Source organism: Zootoca vivipara, chromosome 8 (assembly GCF_963506605.1).
Source record: "Zootoca vivipara chromosome 8, rZooViv1.1, whole genome shotgun sequence".
NCBI lineage: Eukaryota > Metazoa > Chordata > Lepidosauria > Squamata > Lacertidae > Zootoca > Zootoca vivipara.
This window is the reverse complement of record NC_083283.1, coordinates 85,890,061-85,910,014: the sequence shown is the minus strand read 5'-3', so window position 1 is coordinate 85,910,014 and position 19,954 is coordinate 85,890,061. Positions and strand designations below refer to the sequence as shown.

Sequence of the window (19,954 nt, the reverse complement as noted above, 5' to 3'; positions counted from 1 at the left end):
AAAAGAAAAAAAATTAAGAGATTAATAACAGGATCAATAATGAAATGGAAAGCAACATGAAGTCCTTTCTCTTACAGGATTGTGTTCTGAGTTTTTATATTCTGTGCTAAACATTTATTCAATTTTGGGCAGCAGGAATGGGGAACCCATGACCCTCCAAATGCTGCTGGACTCCAACTCCCATCAGCCTCAGCCAGCATGGCCCATGGCTAAGGATGATGGGAGTTGCAAGCCTCCCTAGTTTTAGGCAAGGATACTAAAAAAAAATTACCTTAATTTTTTTTAGTATCCCTCATTAGATGCTGAAACTGCTGCTTTAAAAGCAATGTTGCCAATTTTTGCATTAAAAAGTTCCTGTTGCTTTAAGCACTGAACAAAATACAAATGTATTTGCTATTCTCCTTGTTCCATCTTGCTTTCTTTATTTCTCTGCTGCCCTTGGTACATTCAAAATGGTATAATCAATTCTTCCATTACATACTTCCTTAAAACTTCTTACCGCTGAGGTTCTTCTTTTCCTGTTATATGTTTGGCTCTGGTTTCCCAAATTTGAATTTCTTTTTTTAAAGGGGAGGGGCCGAACTCACTCCTTTTCATGCATTTGAGTGTACTTTCACATTTAGTTTGGCATAATGTGAAGGATATAGAGAAATAGTGAAGATTTGGTTACAGGTAGGTAGCCGTGTTGGTCTGACGCAAGTCGAAACAAAATAAAAAAATTCCTTCCAGTGGCACCTTAGAGACCAACTAAGTTTGTCATTGGTATGAGCTTTCTTGTGCATGCACATGAAAGCTCATACCAATGACAAACTTAGTTGGTCTCTAAGGTGCTATTGGAAGGAATTTCTTTATTTTGTAGTGAAGATTTGGTGATTGAAGAGTATTTGCTATTTTGGATCTCCTTGACTGCCTTGACTGATACTGCAATAAATTTCTTCATTGGTTTCCCAAACGGACATCTGGGAATAATACATGTACATTCCAGAAAAACTAATGGGACTTGAGAGTCTGTTATTGCCTGCACAACTAAGATTGCCTGCACAAGTAAGATACTGTTATGATACATTATTCGCATTTATTTATATATTGCTTTTAAACCACAAATGCCTCAAAGCTGTGAACATCTTAAAACAAAATACTGTACAGATCATTTAAGTGACACAGAGAAATTTGTAAGCAAAGCAAAATGACAGCAAATTCACAACATATGAGGGCCAGAGTAAATCCTTCCCAAGGTAGAGAATTAAAGGGTATGTTCATAAACCTCATATCCTACACACTTAGGCTGCAAGAATTCAAAAGCAAGTCCTATTGAATTCAATGAGGCTTATTCTCAAGTAAATGTGGTTTCAACTGCAGTCTTAGGGGTTGGAAACATGAACAGATAATGAAAAACACTAACAGTAAAAAAACAAGCTTACCCCACATGGAATAATTAAGGATGCTCTCAGCACAACATATTCTAACTATTTTGGGTGAACAAGTAATTAGCATACTTAACTGCCAAAAAATATTTTTTAATCTAATAGGGATACATTTTACATGCAAATTAATTAGAGCTTCAGAACTTCCTTTAAAGATGCTTATAATTCACCAGCATCAGTTTAATTACTGCATTATTACTGTGATTTAGATATGCCAAGAATAAATATTGGCGGACCATAACCTTTATTTTAACTATAATTTTTAAAAAGTCCTTAAACAATGTAATAGGAAGAGATGAATTAATACTGGAGGTGAAAATCACCAGGTTGGCTGAAAAAGTCAATTCAATGTGAAACCTACAACAGAATAATTCATCCTCTGTTAGAAATGCTGTAACTACGGTACTAATTTCTAATTCCAGATACAGCAACAACCAAATTACTATAATTATTGTGAAATATACCACTTATATCAAGATGGCTTAAAAAATGTTTTTTATTATTACATTTTCAGAGAGAGAAAATATACAATCATTTTCAACCTAATCAGCTCAAAACCCTTATTTATTAAAGCTGCATGAAAACATAATTATTTGTAAAAGCAAACTTATGAAACAGCATTTGTCAAACCAAGCGCAAAACATAATGGTAGCATCCCCTGCTGGTGTAAATTTTTACATGGGTTAATTTAAACACATTTCAAAGTTACACACAATACCGTAACCACAAAAAGCAGGTTTTGGAAGCAGTACATTTACTTGCAAGAGCTCAGTTAAAGCCCCTACTGATAATGCATTTTCCCCAGGCTCATGCATGTCATTATCTTTCAGTTACAAGTTAACAACGTTCAAACTCACTAAGTTTGAATATTTTTTGCCTCGGACTTTGGTGAAGATATTAACCCTTGTGACATTCTAACGCCCATGGAAAACATTCATACTAAGTACTCCCCCTTGTTTCTCATTGGAGACAGCAGTGGAGAGGGGTAGGATTCTATCTGTAATAGCAGACTCTCACCTGGGGGCTAGGTATAGAAACCACTTTCTCTAACCTAACAGACTGGGCAATTTCACCTATTTCCTTTCTTCTCTGAACAAGAAAAGAGGGGGAAATCTACTACAAAAATGAGTTTCTCATATACCGTAAATACCACCTACTTCCCTTGTCTCTCATCTGAGGGTTTAACAATATTTAAACCAATGCAGTTAATTAAACTGTACAAAGCATTGCATTTTTACCTGTCTCACTTGGCTTCCGTGGTGGCTTAAGAATGTCATCTGGGTGTGGTTTACATAGTCCGTGGAAGGGACCCAAGTCAAAACAGTCATGAAGCAACTGTATACTCACTTCAGAGCATATACTCATGAAGCCCACTGCTTTGCCATCATCCTGAAACATGATAATTGAACAGATGTCAATCTTTTTTTAAAAAAGTATTTCAAAAGCTAAGAAGGAACACTAGTGCTTTTTTCTTGGGGGGATACAGGGGTATGGTATGCATAACCCTAAACATTTTATGGATCTACGTTTGGCCTCATTGAGGGGCAGTATTTCAATATAAGTAGGAAAATGAGAGTACCCCTAACTTTTTTTTAGGAAAAAAAGCACCGAGGGAAACCATTGGCCAATCTAATTCAATGTGCCCTAAAGAATGCTCTCTCATATAACACAGCTAAAGCATGTCTGGCAGAGAATATCTTAAATAGAAATATTTACAAGAAATATCTATTTATTGTGGTGAAATTTTAACAGCAAACCGAGCAATGTATTATAATATAGAATTTATTAGAGAAGTGTATTTGTTAATATGCAATGCCAAATGCAATGTGAAATCATTGAAATTAGAATATTATTTTCATGGGGAATGTTTGCTTAAAAGTAGCTGAGGACAGATATGAATTAATCATGTTTTAATGTGCTTGGAACTGCCACTGTGCTAACCCTGCTATGTGAGAGTAAAGAATCTCTCTTCCAAACCTCTCTCTCCAACGGTCTTGGCAGAAATAAATACTCCTGGATAGGAAATGCCCAAAGACCTCCTGATTGTATTTTATGGACACCTCAAAGCGGTAGAAATTACAATCTATTTAATAACAGTTTACTGAATGGCCATTTGTCAAGACTGAAAAAGATCCCATTACAACAGAAACATGGTTAATAAGAACTTGGGAAATTAAAAAATACAAACAAAAAAAGATACTTGGATGAATCCTAAGCATGTTTATTCAGAAGATCTCCTTGATAAATATGCTTAGGATCTTCCCAGTCAAAATTTGTAAAATTAAACTTTAGAGCAAGTGTGGGGAACCATCCCTCACCTTTCTCTCCCAGGACTAATTTTCAATGGGACAATTTTCATTGGCACTGCACCTGGGAAGAAAGAGAGTAAACTCCCCTTCTCTGTATTCTGTGTTTCCAATGAAAAGCAGGGCTGCCTGCCTTAACTAGTGTGACTTCGTGTTTAGTGCTACATCTTGTTTGGCCCTTTGTTACCCACAGAAGTCATAGCACCAAGGAAAAAGGCCCTGTCATTTAGCATCATGCAATTGTTTGACCAAGAGTATTAGACAAAAATAGCTCTCCAAGTGGTTCAACTTTTCGTCTAGGTCCTAAACCAATATTTTTCTAAAGGACTGAATTGACACAGCTGGCATCAACACTTCAATAAAAATAAAAACACATATAGTTCCCCTTCCCCCCTTGATGATTTGTTTGCTTAGCTGAACAAAGCTGGAGCCCTGCAGTTGCTTGGCTCCAATGTAATTTTAGGCCCAAGGCTCAGCTGAAGCTGATTAAACAATCCATCTGCCATATGTGAAAGAACCTGCCAGCTTCATTCTTTGGAGGGCAAACTGACTTCTGTCTTGGCCCACATGGCAGTGCTTTTCCAAGCTGGAGCAGCACTGATGAACCTCTGAAGGATTTTCTTGGCTTTGTATTGGTAATTGCCAGACAAGGATGCAATATTTATAAGATAAGCTTTGAACAAGTGTTTTACTCTGCTAAATGATTAATTGAAATCAAGCTGTAAGCAAGCTACACTGGTGTCATTAAAACTAAGGAGTTTTTCAACATTGAGACCGATGAACCTTCTTTGCACTCAAAAATAAATAGGGCTATGAACTCTTAACACTTGAACACATGGTGATGCAACTCCCTTAAAAACAGATAAATGGATAGATACACAATGTATGACTAAAATTGACATACCACTGGCTAGTATTTTATTTTTGCTTGCAAAAAGTTTCACAGCTATACTCTGCCATTTCCTTAATTCTTTACTTACTGATAATTAATTGCTGCATTGATTCAAGAGCAGCAGGCAAAGCCCTGAAGATGATTCACCAAGAGGGAAGTCCCTTTCCCCCTGGAAGTACTAGATCCTTAAAGGTAAAGGTAAAGGGACCCCTATTGTTTTCTCAGGTATTTGGAAATTAATCCAAATACCTGAGATATTGGCACATACAGTAGGTACATATTGGCACATACAGTAACCATCAAAAAGGCAAAAAGCAGTAGACCAGCAGTTATTTTGTAATAAGATTATGACTCACCTCACAAACTACAGCACGATTTTCTTCATCTTGTGCTTCTATCAGTTCAGCAAGGAAGTAATCTCCATAGGTTTTTCTCAGGGTATCATTGTGGCGTGCAAAGATAGGGGTGAGATCATCATGGTCTTCCACTCTACAGATGAGATGACTTGTTTAAGAATGTCTGGAAACAATCTACATTTTACTTTGCAGAAGACAAAGTTTGCAAAATAAATAAATAAATCATGTGTAAGATGTCCAATGTACAGAGGATCTTCTTAAAACCAGGATGAGAGTAGATGACCTTGAAATATATTCCAGTTAATTTGATATTTCAGTGCACTTGTGAAATGGCCCTTGCATCCAGCAGAATGACTTCATTTGAGCCAAAGCTTACCACATACCAACAAATTTCAGTTTGCGTTTCAGCACTGCAGCATTAAAAAACAACAAAAAAACAACCAAAAAACCAGGCATAGGCAAACTCAGCCCTCCAGATGTTTTGGGACTACAACTCCCATTATCCCTAGCTAACAGGACCAGTGGTCAGTGATTTTAAGCGGACTGGTTCACAAGAAAAACCTTGGCTTAGTTCAGTGCAGTGTGGGAACAAAAAGAACCAGCGAGGAGCAAAGCAACTGTGAGCCAGCAGCCTGCATATTTTGTGCTCCCTATAAGCCATAGGTTGGCTTACCATATCAGATGAACCAGGACAGTATACTTCAAATGGCAGGTGGGAGTTCAATTGACCCTGTTCCTCCATACAAAAGCAACCAGCTAAAAACACTAGAAACTAGAATGATTCTCCCTCACACTTAGTTTTATACATATAGAAGGGTGTTTTTTTTATGTGGTAGAACATTCAGTCATGTGCACCCTCATCTGAAGAATAAAGTGCTGGAGCTCAGACACAAAAAGACTGCCCAAGTGAGAACTAGGCCACAGGAAGTTCCAGCATTTAGAAATTGCTGGAGAATGAGAACTCTGAAATATCACTGCTTTCTTTGCTTATGTAATACAGAATTTCTTTGCAATATAGAAAAATATTCCACATAGTATTTAAACATAGGGAAATACGTCATGAATAGAACAGATAATTAGCCAACTCATAACCATATAAATTATTGACCAAGCTAAAACTTGGAAAGGAACGAAAGGTAGATATGAAAATGACTGACTTAGAATTTGTGAGGCTACAAATGAAAAAGGGAGCAGGTAGGTAACTATCACAAAAATCACACAATAATGTATAACTGTTACCTGGCACAGCGGACATACAGCTGGGGACAATATTGGTGCCTGTGTGTCACATATAGATTACAGTCGGAATCCCACGTTGAACCTGCTATGCTCTCCACTGGTGAAAAAGCAGGTGCTAAGTCTTTGCCTGAAGACAATAAAATATTCTGAAAATGATTCATGATTTGCACTAAATATCTTCAGCCACTAGTAAACATGCTTCAGTAAGCAATGTTTTTGGTTTCTGGTACAAATCTTGCTGTTAGTTGAACATTTTTAATAAAGAGAGACATCACATACCTAAAGTGAAATAAGGGTTATGAACCAAGATAGGCTGGATGATTCTTGTTAGTGTCTCAGTTTTTCCTCATTATACTTTTTTATTCATTCAGTATAAAATGAATAACTACCAAGAGCTTTTGAACAAAAGATGAGCTCAAACCCAAGCCAATACTTTTATATTAAATGTTGATGTCAGAGAGGACAGAAGAATTCTATAAATTTTGACTTGTCTTAATCAGCACACAGGTGTTTCCATATCTAGTATATGCTAGACCTGCTGTTGTCATTTAATCATGGTATATTTTCCAAATGCTCTTAATATAAAATATTTTACTAGTTCATTGTTTTTCTCAACTTTTGGCAGGTATTATCCAGTATAGCTCCTTCATGGATCAATGCCTTGTCGTGGCGAAGAGGCTTGAATAACTCAGAGAAGCTATGAGCTATGCCATGCAGGGCCACCCAAGATGGACAGGTCATAGTTGAGAGTTTTGACTAAACGTGATCCACCTGGAGAAGGAACTGGCAAGCTACTCCAGTATCCCTGCCAAGAAAACTCCATGGGCAAAGACAACAGGCATATAAAAGTTATGACGCTGGAAGATGAGCCCCTCAGGTCGGAAGGAGTCCAACATGCTACTGAGGAAGAGCGGAGGACAAGTACAAGTAGATTCAGAGCTGATGAAGTGGCTAGGCCAAAGCCGAAAGGTCGCTCAGTTGCGGATATGCCTGGAAGCGAAAGGAAAGTCCAATGCTGTAAAGAAAAATATTGCATAGGAATCTGGAATGTAAGAACCATGAACCATGGTAAGCTGGAGGTGGTCAAAAATGAGATGGCAAGAATAAATATTGACATCCTGGGCATCAGTGAACTAAAATGGATGGGAATGGGCGAATTCAGTTTGGATGACCATCATATCTACTACTGTGGGCAAGAATCCCATAGAAGAAATGGAGTGGCCCTCATAGTCAACAAAAGAGTGGCTAAAGCTGTAATGGGATGCAATCTCAAAAATGATAGAATGATCTCGATAAGAATCCAAGGCAGACCTTTAAACATCACAGTAATCCAAGTTTATGCACCAACTACCGGTGCTGAAGAAAGTGAAATTGACCAATTCTATGAAGACTTACAACACCTTCTAGAAATGACACCAAAGAAGGATGTTCTTCTCCTTATGGGGGATTGGAATGCTAAAGTAATGGCAAGTTTGGCCTTGGCGTTCAAAACGAAGCAGGGCAAAGGCTAATAGAGTTCTGTCAAGAGAACAAGCTGGTCATCACAAACACTCTTTTCCAAAAACACAAAAGATGACTCTACACATGGACATCACCAGATGGGCAGCATCAAAATCAGATTGATTATATTCTCTGCAGCAAAAGATGGAGAAGCTCTATACAGTCAGCAAGAACAAGACCTGGAGCTGACTGTGGCTCAGATCACCAGCTTCTTATAGCTGGACCAGAGCACTCCAGGCACTCCTGTCTTCCACTGCCTCCTGCAGTTTGGTCAGACTCATGTTGGTAGCTTCGAGAACACTGTCCAACCATCTCATCCTCTGTCGTCTCCTTCTCCTTGTGCATCAGGGTCTTTTCCAGGGAGTCTTCTTTTCTCATGAGGTGGCCAAAGTATTGGAGCCTCAGCTTCACGATCTGTCCTTCCAGTGAGCTATTGACAAGTAGTTTTCCATAATTGTTTATATTGGTACCAAGTAAAATATAGGATCTGGAGTTCAAGCTGAAGAACTAGGATAGTAAGACACACTATTTGCTTCCTCTTGTACCAATATTGAGAGCCATCTAAGGCACAGGAACATGGGTTTGCTGGTGAGCTTTTGCATTACATCCAGGAGTGTACTGGAGGAGCCCATATTACAGGACTTTTAGGGAAGTAAAATTGTAAAAATAAAAAAACAATGCACACTTTTTAATTTTTTTAAAAAAATCTTTATTTATTACAAATGCAAGCTGTGCACACTTATGCAGTTTGAAGGCCAACTACAAGTTACTTGTTGATATGTATCATTTTATTTCATTTTAATAATGGATCCATTGATCATCATATTTTTTCCTCCCCTCAGAAAAACCGGGGGATGGTTTAATTTTAATTTTTACTAAATGAACAAGAGGTTGGAAAAAGATTAAGAAGTCCCCTCCCCCAGCCGACCATCCCTCCCATAGATGCTGTCCCTTGGGGGTGAGAAACATGTTTGGGAAAATAACAACATTATATGCAGTTTAGGCCTTAGGTGATCTGGCAAAAAACTACACCTCTGCTTGAAGCACAACTACCGTATTCAAGAGAAACCATACCACCAGCTCCCTAAATGTTTTAGGACTTCAACATGTCTTACCTAAATCCTCCTCATATGGTACAAAGAGAAGTATGAAATGCAGCTCGGGGATAGTTTTAAAAACAGTCCTGAATAAAAAAGAGAATTATATATAGTAATAGCTTTTGTTTTAGCTCTGAAAAACATTTATTTTGCACTCAAATATTGGTTATTGTGTTTGAAATTTCTCTGTTAAATAAGATGGGCAATAAAGGTAAAGGTAAAGGGACCCCTGACCATTAGGTCCAGTCGTGACCGACTCTGGGGTTGCGCGCTCATCTCGCATTATTGGCCGAGGGAGCCGGCGTATACCGTGTTTCTCATATTATAAGACATGTCTTATATTTATTTTTTCCTCAAAAAAAACCACTATGGCTTATTTTCAAGGGATGTCTTATTTTTTTCCTCCTCCTCCTGCCACGGCTGGCATTGCTGCTGCGCCTATCACTATGTCTCATTTTCGGGGTATGGCTTATATTCCTTGAATGCTTAAAATCCTGCTATGGCTTATTTTATGGGTATGTCTTAAAATATGAGAAACAGGGTAGCTTCCAGGTCATGTGGCCAGCATGACAAAGCCGCTTCTGGCAAACCAGAGCAGCATATGGAAACGCCGTTTACCTTCCCGCTGTAGCGGTTCCTATTTATCTACTTGCATTTTGACGTGCTTTCGAACTGCTAGGTTGGCAGGAGCTGGGACCAAGCAACGGGAGCTCACCCCGTCACAGGGATTCGAACCGCCGACCTTCTGATCAGCAAGCCCTAGGCTCAGTGGTTTAACCACTTATTTTCTCTGTTAAATAAGATGGGCAATAAGATATAGTAAAACAGGAAGGCATTTTTACAAAAGGAGAAGCTGTACCACATAAAATGATGGGGAAATTCCAGAGACAATTTATTTTAAGGCTAAATGAGAGCTTGCAGAAAACCAACCTGATCTCAGGCTGAAGCAAATAAATTATGCTTAATCATTCAGGTTAAATCTGCAGGTTTCTTATTAAACTGAGGTATGAGCTATAGGAAGCAGAAGAGGTATTATGTAATTCAGCCTTATCCTGATTTCAGGCCAAGGTTATCTAACTGGATCAATGAGTTCTACCAAACACACTTTTAATATTCCATAGGAAACTGACCCACAGCCTACTGAAAAAAGTGGTACTTTTTCTGCTTCATCCTATTAAAGACTGAGTCAGTATACTTGATAAGGGATTGAAAGAATTAACTGCAAGCTGTACTACATGATGAAGCACAGTAAACATTTATATATTTTCATTCTAATAAATGTTTCCAAAGCTAACCTAACATGTTATTTTTCATAAATAAGTCTGATTTTGTCCTCTATTTGGAAAATTCAGACTGTATTTTTCTTGTAATTTCTGTTCAATCTGCACAAAAACTGGCTAGCTAAGCAAAAGACAAAATAAATCAAATATCACATGATCAAGTACCACATACAAAATTCAACGTTCTTTCTGTCTGTCTCTATGACACACGCACACAGCATGTGAATCAATACCTCAAAGTTTGTGCAAATACTTGGAACCAATGGCTAATTCACATAGATATTTTCGTCTGTCACTAGGAAGGTTGTTATGCTTGTGAGAACTAAAATAGGTAATGTGGAAGTTATCTATTTACATAACCAAGACTCTCCTTGTAACAGTAAAACTTGAAAATACAGACTGAAAACAGCATTGCCTGCAATCCGGTGAATATTTGTACATACATGCTACCAGCTAAAACGGGATTTAAGCACTTTAATTATTATTTAATTAAAACACCAACCAGGACCTCCACAGACTTCACTATATAAATCAACTTACGTCATAATTTCATGGCAACATTCAACAGCATAGTCATCTGTCGTCACAAAAAGATGCAGAAATAGTGTATTTAAAGGCTGTGAATGAAAGAAACAAACAATTCAGCACAACTTCCATTCAATCAAATAAACTGCAAAATAGCAACTTAGGGACTGATCTTGCAAAATATGTGTACAAAATGCTGCAACAAAATAGTCACATAATTAGTTAGCTACAGAATTAAGTCATTTAAAAACATCTATTTAAAGCACAATAGTATCAATTATGTTCATTAGCAGAGATAACAGTGCAATCCTATGAGTGTCTACACAGAAGTATGCCCATTGATTCCAAAGAACTTGCTCTCAAGCAAGTGAATATAGGTTTGCAGATACAGTCATACATTGGGTTAAGTACGCTTCAGGTTGAGTACTTTCAGGTTAAGTACTCCATGGACCAGGAAGTGTTTACTTCCGGGTTCTGCCATGTGCGCATGCGCAGAAGCACTCTATCGGCGCTTTGCACATGCGTGCTATAGCTGCTCGGGTTAAGTACTTTTTGGGGTGCGAATTAAGTAATTAAGTACTTAACCCGAGGTACCACTGTAAATGTTAATATTTTTTCATCTACAATACTGTCTTATTTATTTTATAGTACAGTACATTGATTATTGCCTTCATTTTATGGATCAATGGTCTCGTTAGTCAGTAAAATTCGAGTTAAATTGCTGTTTTAGGGGGTGTTTTCATAGTCTGGAACGGATTAATCCACTTTCCATTACTTTCAATGCGAAAGTTTGCTTCAGGTTAAGTACAAACTTCCACAACCAATTAAGTACTTAACCTGTGGTACCACTGTAAATAGCTACAGATTAAATTTCCACAGGACTGCCATAATAAACTCAGAACTCCTGATAGAGGTATCCCACGGCTGAAAAAGGTTGCTGACCCCTGCTGCTATTCCACTGAGGACAGCTCATACTCTAAAGAGATACTGGATTTAGGGCTACGGTTAACGTGGAGCTAGACCTTTAATGACTAATATACTATTTCCAGGGCTGCATTATTTTATATATTCAAAGCAGTGGCAAACATTTTTAAGAGAGAAGCTTCAGGCAAAAGTTTAACCCTTCCCTCAGCCATTGGGTTCCATTCTCCAAAGCTGGGATGTACTGATGCCTAAAAATGCCAACATGGGAGGCAAACACCTTCCCCAATGAGAGTTCCAGATGAGCAACTGCAACCGACAAGGCTATGCCATGGGTCATATCTAAAGGCAGGGACTCCCTCACTGATCTCAAAAACTTGGTTTGGCAGCTATTGGCATAGGTATCCCTTTAAGTACTTGGGCCCCAAGCTTTTCAGGGCTTGTACATCAGCACCAACACCTTGAATTGGCCCAACAGCTCACAGAAATTCATCTCCTTGACATCTGATGGGAGGACGTTCCACAGGGTGGGCACCAATGCTAAGAAGGTTGTCTGCCTGTTTCCTTCTAACTTCACTTCTCACAGTGAGCTTGATCTCAGTGTCTGGGCTGAACAATTGGGGTGGAGAGACGCTCCTTCAGGTATACAGTGCCAAGGCCATTTAGGCCTTTAATGGTCAGCACCAACAGCTTGAATTGTGCTCGGAAATGTACTGGGAGCCAGTGTAGATAAACTGCCCTGGTACAGAAACATATAGTGAACAAGCCAGAGCTGGGTTTATGACAGTGTTCACCACTAAACCACCTGGGCCTCTAGAGAGAACTTAGAATTCAGGAGTACCCTGAAGATATGCCCCTATTCCTTCAAGGGGAGTGCAACCCTATCCAGAAGAGGCCATCTGCCTAATTTTGGAACCAGAGAATCAGTATAGCAGTCTTGTCGGGATTCAATTTCAGTTTAATTAGACTAGCCCATCACTGTCAATGCCACACACAATGGCCCATCACTTGCACAGCCTCTTCTGATTCAGGTGGAATGGAGAGAGCGAGCAAGGTATCATCAACACATTGGTGACACCATACTCCAAAACCCCAGATGATGTCTCCCCATGGTGTCATATAGATATGGGGACAGAATGGAACCCTGTGGGGGTCCATAGCCACAACTTCCAAGGACCCAAGCAGAAGTTTATTTATTTTATTGAATTTATATACCACCCTATACCTGCAGGTCTCAGGGCAGTTCACAGAATAAAATCAGAATATCAAACCACAAAATACATAATCAAAACAACAGCAACAACAACAACAACCCAATAACACCCCCCAACATATTAAGTCCCTCAATGCTCTCTGGTAGTGAGCCAACAGGTAGGAACATAACCACTGTAACATAGTGCTCAGCAGGAAAGACCAGATCAAGAGCATGTTCTACAATAAAGCGATAAAGGGGGCAGCTGAATGAATTGATTCCAATGGCAAGTGAAGTGATATCAGTTAGAGTCTAAGAGAGAAGTGCAGCAGCAATGGGGATACATCTTGGACATACATACATACACACACACACACACACACACACACATGTAACGAGAGTAGGAAACTAGTTTTAAAGAAATTGTATTAAATGAAATTAATTCAGTTTGATTGTAATAATTAAGAAAATCAATAAAAATAATTGGCAAAAAAGAAGCATGTTCTGGGCCCATGATCAGATAAGCTAGAGCATGCACACTCAGTTCAGTTATGGAAGTTGCAGGACAGTGGAGTAAGTGGTAGATCAGAACAAGACCAGAAGCACTATAGCAGTTTACTATGAATATACAATGTCTATTAAAAAAAGGTAAAGGACCCCTGGACAGTTAAGTCCAGTCAGAGGCAACTATTGGGTTGCGGTTCTCATCTCACTTTTCAGGCTGAGGGAGCTGGCGTTTGTCTGCAGAGAGTTTTCCAGGTCATGCGGCCATCATGACTAAACCGCTTCTGGCACAATGGGACACCATGACGAGTGCCAGAGCGCATGGAAACACAGTTTACCTTCCCACCTATTTATCTACTTGCACTAGTGTGCTTTTGAACTGCTAGGTTGGCAGAAGCTGGGACAGAGCAATGGGAGCTCAGTCTGTCACGACTTTCCGATCAGCAAGCCCAAGAGGCTCAGTGGTTGAGACCACAGCGCCACCCGCTCCTCTTATGATGGCTATATATAGTGTCAGAGAGAATATATGTTAGAAGACATGTATATGCTTCTAACAGCTAAACTGGAGGGAGCACATGCTAGCTAGATAACAGTTTCATGTGAACAGTGTAACATCAATGTGTAAATTCAGCTCTGTTCAGAATTGTGGAGGTTTCCCTGCAAACAGGCAAAGAAAGCTGAGTGGAGATTATACAGGTGCTGCCTACTTTGGCTTTTTGTTGTTTTTCTCTTCTTATCTTATACCTTCCTCTCTCTACCAACACTCTAGGAAAAGTAGCTGCTAAAGGAGATACAGTATATAAAATGCATGAAGAAAAGTTATATTTGACAGTCTCTATTTACATCAAAAGTTACATTTGATAGTCTCTATTTGCCAGGAGGTGATCCCATCACCTCCTGGCAAATATAAGGGGAAGAAATGGAGGCAGTGAGAGATTTTACTTTCTTGGGCTCCTTGATCACTGCAGATGGTGACAGCAGTCACAAAATTAAAAGACGGCTGCTTCTTTGGAGAAAAGCAATGACAAACCTAGACAGCATCTTAAAAAGCAGAGACATCACCTTGCCAACAAACGTCCGTATAGTTAAAGCTATGGTTTTCCCAGTAGTGATGTATGGAAGTGAGAGCTGAACCATAAAGAAAGCTGATCGCCGAAGAATTGATGCTTTTGAATTATGGTGCTGGAGGAGACTCTTGAGAGTCCCATGGACTGCAAGAAGATCCAACCTATCCATTCTGAAGGAAATGAGTCATGAGTTTGACCAAACTGCAGGAGGCAGTGGAAGACAGGAGTGCCTGGCGTGCTCTGGTCCATGGGGTCACGAAGAAGAGGAGTTTGGATTTGATATCCCGCTTTATCACTACCCGAAGGAGTCTCAAAGCAGCTAACAATCTCCTTTCCCTTCCTCCCCCACAACATACACCATGTGAGGTTAGTGGGGCTGAAGAAGTGTGACTAGCCCAAGGTCACCCAGCAGCTGCATGTGGAGGAGCGGAGACGCGAACCCGGTTCCCCAGATTACGAGTCTACCGCTCTTAACCACTACACCACACTGGCTCTCAAGAGTCGGACACGACTAAACAACAACAACAACTTTTTCTATTTACTTCAGGGAGCCTTCCAAATTCTTTTACCATTTAGAGCCCAGCATGCACGGAGGATGGTTTTGACATGATCAGTAGAATAGACAGGATTTGAGATGGTGTGTAAAATAAGCCTCTTCTGTCGATCCCACCCCCTTTGGCCTATGATCAAGAAAATGTTTATTTCCACTTATCTTCAAACTGTAGTACCGTGTATTCTGGCGTATAAGACGACCAGGCGTATAAGACGACCCCCGACTTTTGAGAAGATTTTCCTGGCTTTAAAAAGTAGTCTTATACGCAGGAATATACAGTACTGTACATCTTTCCTATGAGGAGTGTGGCTATTCTCCAATATATTCAAGCAGGTATCCACAGGAAAGAGGCAACGAATCAAAGCAAAATGGCCTGGTTTGCACATAATACTAAGCCAAAATATGGCTTAGCATAAATGAGCAGTACAGGTATAGAGATCAAAAACCAGACTGCCTCACTCATCCCCTGTTCTGCTGCTACGATATTAGAAGTGATGCATAGCATTATGTGTGAATCTGGGCTTGTAGTTTATTTGGTGTTTACTACTTACGGTTTGCTTGGAACAAGACAAACCACAAACTGCGATTCACACATAATGCTAAGCCAAATAATGGCTTAGCTCCATGTACTGTGGGGACAGCAGGAGCAGGAAAGGAGGGAAATGGCTGCATTTTCACTCTGTGGAGCAGCACGCTTGCTCATTAATTATTAGCTGTGGCTTGGCTTAGTGTTATGTACATTTCCACATTTACCTTCATGAACAGGACAATTAAAATTACTTTGCTCAAGCGTGCACAGTATAAGTGGGCCTTGTCTATTCTCTGCAATGACCCCACACAATATGTAAAACCTTTATCATTAACATTTTGAAGGGGGGGAAATGTTCCTTACCGTACACTTGTTTTGAACATAATTTTGTTCTAAGTACTGTTCCCAATTGGCTTGATCAACAACATCCCAATTGGGATAGTCCAGAAAGACAGCATGAGCAACAGTTACATTCTTCTGATTAACTAAAGTCACCGCAAGATTGGCTTTTTCTCTGTAAAACAAACATTTAACTCTTGTTAACGAAACAACTAACAGGAAATTAGATGCACTATAAATGGTTGCAGTGCTGCTACTCACAAAAGATAGATGACATTAATTCTGCCAAATAATCTTTCTGTATTATATTTCATGTGATGGACAATATTAGGAATATCATGGGATTCTGTTCTTCTAGCACTGAATATGACAGAAGATGGTGTAGATGATACTGTTGCAGGAGACAGTGAAGACATTGTGCAATCTGCAGCAAAAAAGAAAAGAAAATATTTCCTATTCTTCAAATAAATGACTGACAGTAAAACATATCACTGAGAATCACAAAAATGAATTCATACAATTTAAACATAAAATGATTTCAACAGCCAGATACTAGTCATATTTCCCTGATGTATTTGAATTAAACCTACACTTACAATGAAATAAGCTCACTTAGAATTGTAGACTGACGTTTATTTGGTTAGAATTGGGAAATTTGTAATTTATGCTTCATCTTAATATATGTTACAATATTCCTATAACTGCTCTGCTTTCACAAAGCAGGTCTACAACACCACCATAGTCTTCTTGTATTTGTCAGCTGTCACATTTAAATAATGGGAGTTACCGTTTTGTACAGAGATTGACAGATCAGTCTGGGGTGAGACTCAGAATCAGAATCAGGATAAGAAGTACTGAGGTGACAGACCTCAGAGAAATAACCTCTTCTAGCACCAACAAAAAATATGGAACCAGTAATATGACTGAGATTGACAGATCAGTCTAATTCTGTTCGGTTTCCCTTTTGCATGGTTAGCCCCTCATTCCCTTCCATCGCATTTCTGCATAAATGTGTGGTAATAAAAAAAAATCACACAAACCTCTAGATCCCCCCATCCCCCACTTACATTTTCACAACGTAGTCTGCCATTTACATTTTTTATAATCTTGGTAAAAGCTGCTTGGAGCAGCTAGGAAGCAAGGTTCTTGTGATAAGAGTGGAAAACAGAGCTACAAATGGTCTTGGGAGCACTCCACTCAGAGCACCTCATAGAACTTCAGGGTGTGTGTAGATTCCCATGAAGAATTTGTCTGATCTGTCTGTTATCCAGGTGGTGTGGATCAGGTGAATTCACCTGAAATAGAGGACAGGAGAGGAATCCCACCAAATTTCTCCTCCAGAATCCCTAGTTTTGTAAGGTTATGTACTGTCCTTAGCACCACTACAGAGCTCTAGGAATGGCAGTGTTCAATGGAGATTATTTTGAAGTGAAGTGTGCATAGAACTGGCATGCCTCGAGTACATTCAGGTATAGAGAAGGACATTGATAATAATTGAGTATTACTGAGTGTTAGGTAAAGGTAAAGGGACCCCTGACCATTAGGTCTAGTCATGACCGACTCTGGGGTTGTGGCGCTAATCTCGCATTATTGGCCGAGGGAGCCGGCGTACAGCTTCCAGGTCATGTGGCCAGCATGACAAAGCCACTTCTGGCGAAGCAGAGCAGCACACGGAAAATAGATCCTTAGGACGATGTAAAAGTATAAACACTTTTCCTCTAATGAACTTCATAGCAGAGTTTACAGTTACTACTGCGAAACTAAAACAAGAAACTGGCTGGCAACTGCTTTTCAATCATAAGCAGTCACTTCTGCCTGAGGTAAAGAAACCAATGTTTCATTGGACTGAAGCCAGAACATAGCAGAGAACACTAGCAAACCAATGAAATTCAAGGGCTTATAACAAACCTAGACTAATTATTCTATTACTTATTATTCTGTTGCTTGGAGACAGAACTTCCCAGTTATTTCTGATGCTATGACAAATCCCTATATTCTGATCATCATCATCATTCTTTATTCGACCGTCAGTCAGAAAAGATACATTTCTCAGTACAAAGTTAAAACATCTAAGACATCTAAAAACTAAAATAAAACATGGGCAGCACTAATAAAGGCTATACAGATAGACCCGCATCAATGCAGTCTATTTTACTCTTACGACGCTTGAGAGCTAGGAAGAGAAATTTGGCCACCAAGAAAGCTCTTTTCCCAGTGGGATTATTCAACAAATGTACAACCTGACTTTCTCTGGATAGACAGCTAAGCTGAGATAGGCATGGGGCTATGAGACATTGTCTTAAATCTACATAGAAAGGGCAACTCAGGAGGATATGTTCGGTGGACTCTACCTCACCCAAGGCACAATGGCAAGTTCTCTGATCGTATGGAACTCCCCTGTACCTTCCCCATAATACCACAGATTCGAGGACGTTCAGTCTGGCTGCAGTGAGGAGTCTGCAGTATTCCACATAGTGGATTACCGTGAGAAAAGGGGCTGGTGTAACCTGATAGATCTGCTCCCCCAGGAACATCCCTGGTTTCACGCAGGCTATGTCCTCTTGTCTGTTGTCTTTGTCCATGGAGTGATGTATGGAAGTGAGAGCTGGACCATAAAGAAGGCTGATCGCCGAAGAATTGATGCTTTTGAATTATGGTGCTGGAGGAGACTCTTGAGAGTCCCATGGACTGCAAGAAGATCAAACCTATCCATTCTTAAGGAAATCAGCCCTGAGTGCTCCCTGGAAGGACAGATCGTGAAGCTGAGGCTCCAATACTTTGGCCACCTCATGAGAAGAGAAGAATCCTTGGAAAAGACCCTGATGTTGGGAAAGATTGAGGGCACTAGGAGAAGGGGACGACAGAGGACGAGATGGTTGGACAGTGTTCTCGAAGCTACCAACATGAGTTTGACCAAACTGCGGGAGGCAGTGCAAGACAGGAGTGCCTGGCGTGCTATGGTCCATGGGGTCACGAAGAGTCGGACACGACTAAACGACTAAACAACAACAACAACATGTCCTCTTGTCTAGCAGTATTGCCCAATCTCTGAGAGATCACAGCTCTAGCTTGACTGTATGTCATAGACTCCAAATAAAGGTGTGACAGTCCGCAAGTCTGTACTTCATCTAAGACCTCCCTTTCCCAGGATGATTGAAAACCATCCCTCAATATCAAGGGGGCCAAACCCACGGGTTTAAAGCATAGCTTAAGCCATAGCCAAAGCTTCACTTTCAGGGCCACGTACCGAAAAGCTTGGCAGCCAGCCTCTAAGTGCATGGCCGCACCCGCTACAGAATCCTGAGGATGGCTCTAAGAAATTGCGATTGGATGGATTCCAGTCCTAAAAAATCCCTGCGTGAACCCAAAGCAATGCCCACCAAAAGTAGTGGGAGGACTTTCATTTGGAAAAGTCTCAAAGCCACTTTCACTGTTTGTGCCTGTTTCTTGGCATATAAGGATCTAATCAGCATAGCTGCTTTGGATGCATTTGTAGCAATATAATCTCTGTGTGCCAAAAAAGACTTGTTTGATCGGATTACCTGGCCCAGATATTTGAAACAGCTAACCTGCTCCAGAGAAATACCATTAATCGACCACAAATGGGGTTTCGGTAGGGCAGAGAAGACCATAATCTTGGTCTTGGCATAATTAAGTTGAAGCTCGTGTTGATTCCCATATTCATAGAGTGCTCGGAGCATTCTCCTCAGCCCAATGGGGGATATAGCTAAAAGAGCGGCATCATCCGCATATAAAAGGACATTCCGGGCATGACCTGCTAATTTAAGTGGATGGAAAGCATTATTGGCCATATGGGCCACTAGCGAGTGAATGTAAAAATTAAACAGTGCAGGGGCTAACAGACAGCCCTGTCTTACCCCCCTAGTGGTGGCGACCGGATTGGAAACTAGACCATTATTATCTAGCCTGATTCTCAGAGTGGTATTTGTATGCAGATTAATGATCAGGAGGAGAAGACGGCGATCAATTGTTGTGGCTGCCAGTTTTGTCCATAGTTGCTCTCTAGAAATATGATCAAAGGCCTGCTTAAAATCAATAAAGGCCACATGGAGAACTTTTGGGGCTTTGCCAGCATACTTTTCAGCCAAATTATTCAAGGTTAGAATTTGGTCTATTGTAGATCTTCCAGGGCGAAAACCCGCCTGTTCCTCTGCAATGATATTATTGCTCTCCACCCAAGTTGATAGTTTATTTAGCAAAATACCTTGA

General features: G+C 40.0%; 1 protein-coding gene across 1 annotated transcript in view; it reads right to left on the bottom strand.

Annotated features, from left to right (window-relative positions):
• CFAP61 (cilia and flagella associated protein 61) overlaps positions 1-19,954 on the bottom strand; it is a 110,604-nt gene that overhangs the window by 89,066 nt on the left and 1,584 nt on the right. The window contains exons 2-8 of the mRNA XM_035101986.2: positions 15,986-16,148; positions 15,749-15,899; positions 10,635-10,711; positions 8,833-8,900; positions 6,218-6,344; positions 4,979-5,111; positions 2,663-2,813 (exon numbers count right to left, since the gene is read on the bottom strand). Of these exons, the coding sequence (XP_034957877.2) occupies positions 2,663-2,813; positions 4,979-5,111; positions 6,218-6,344; positions 8,833-8,900; positions 10,635-10,711; positions 15,749-15,899; positions 15,986-16,140 (862 nt within the window). The 5' untranslated portion in view covers positions 16,141-16,148. The remainder of the gene's footprint in view (positions 1-2,662; positions 2,814-4,978; positions 5,112-6,217; positions 6,345-8,832; positions 8,901-10,634; positions 10,712-15,748; positions 15,900-15,985; positions 16,149-19,954) is intronic.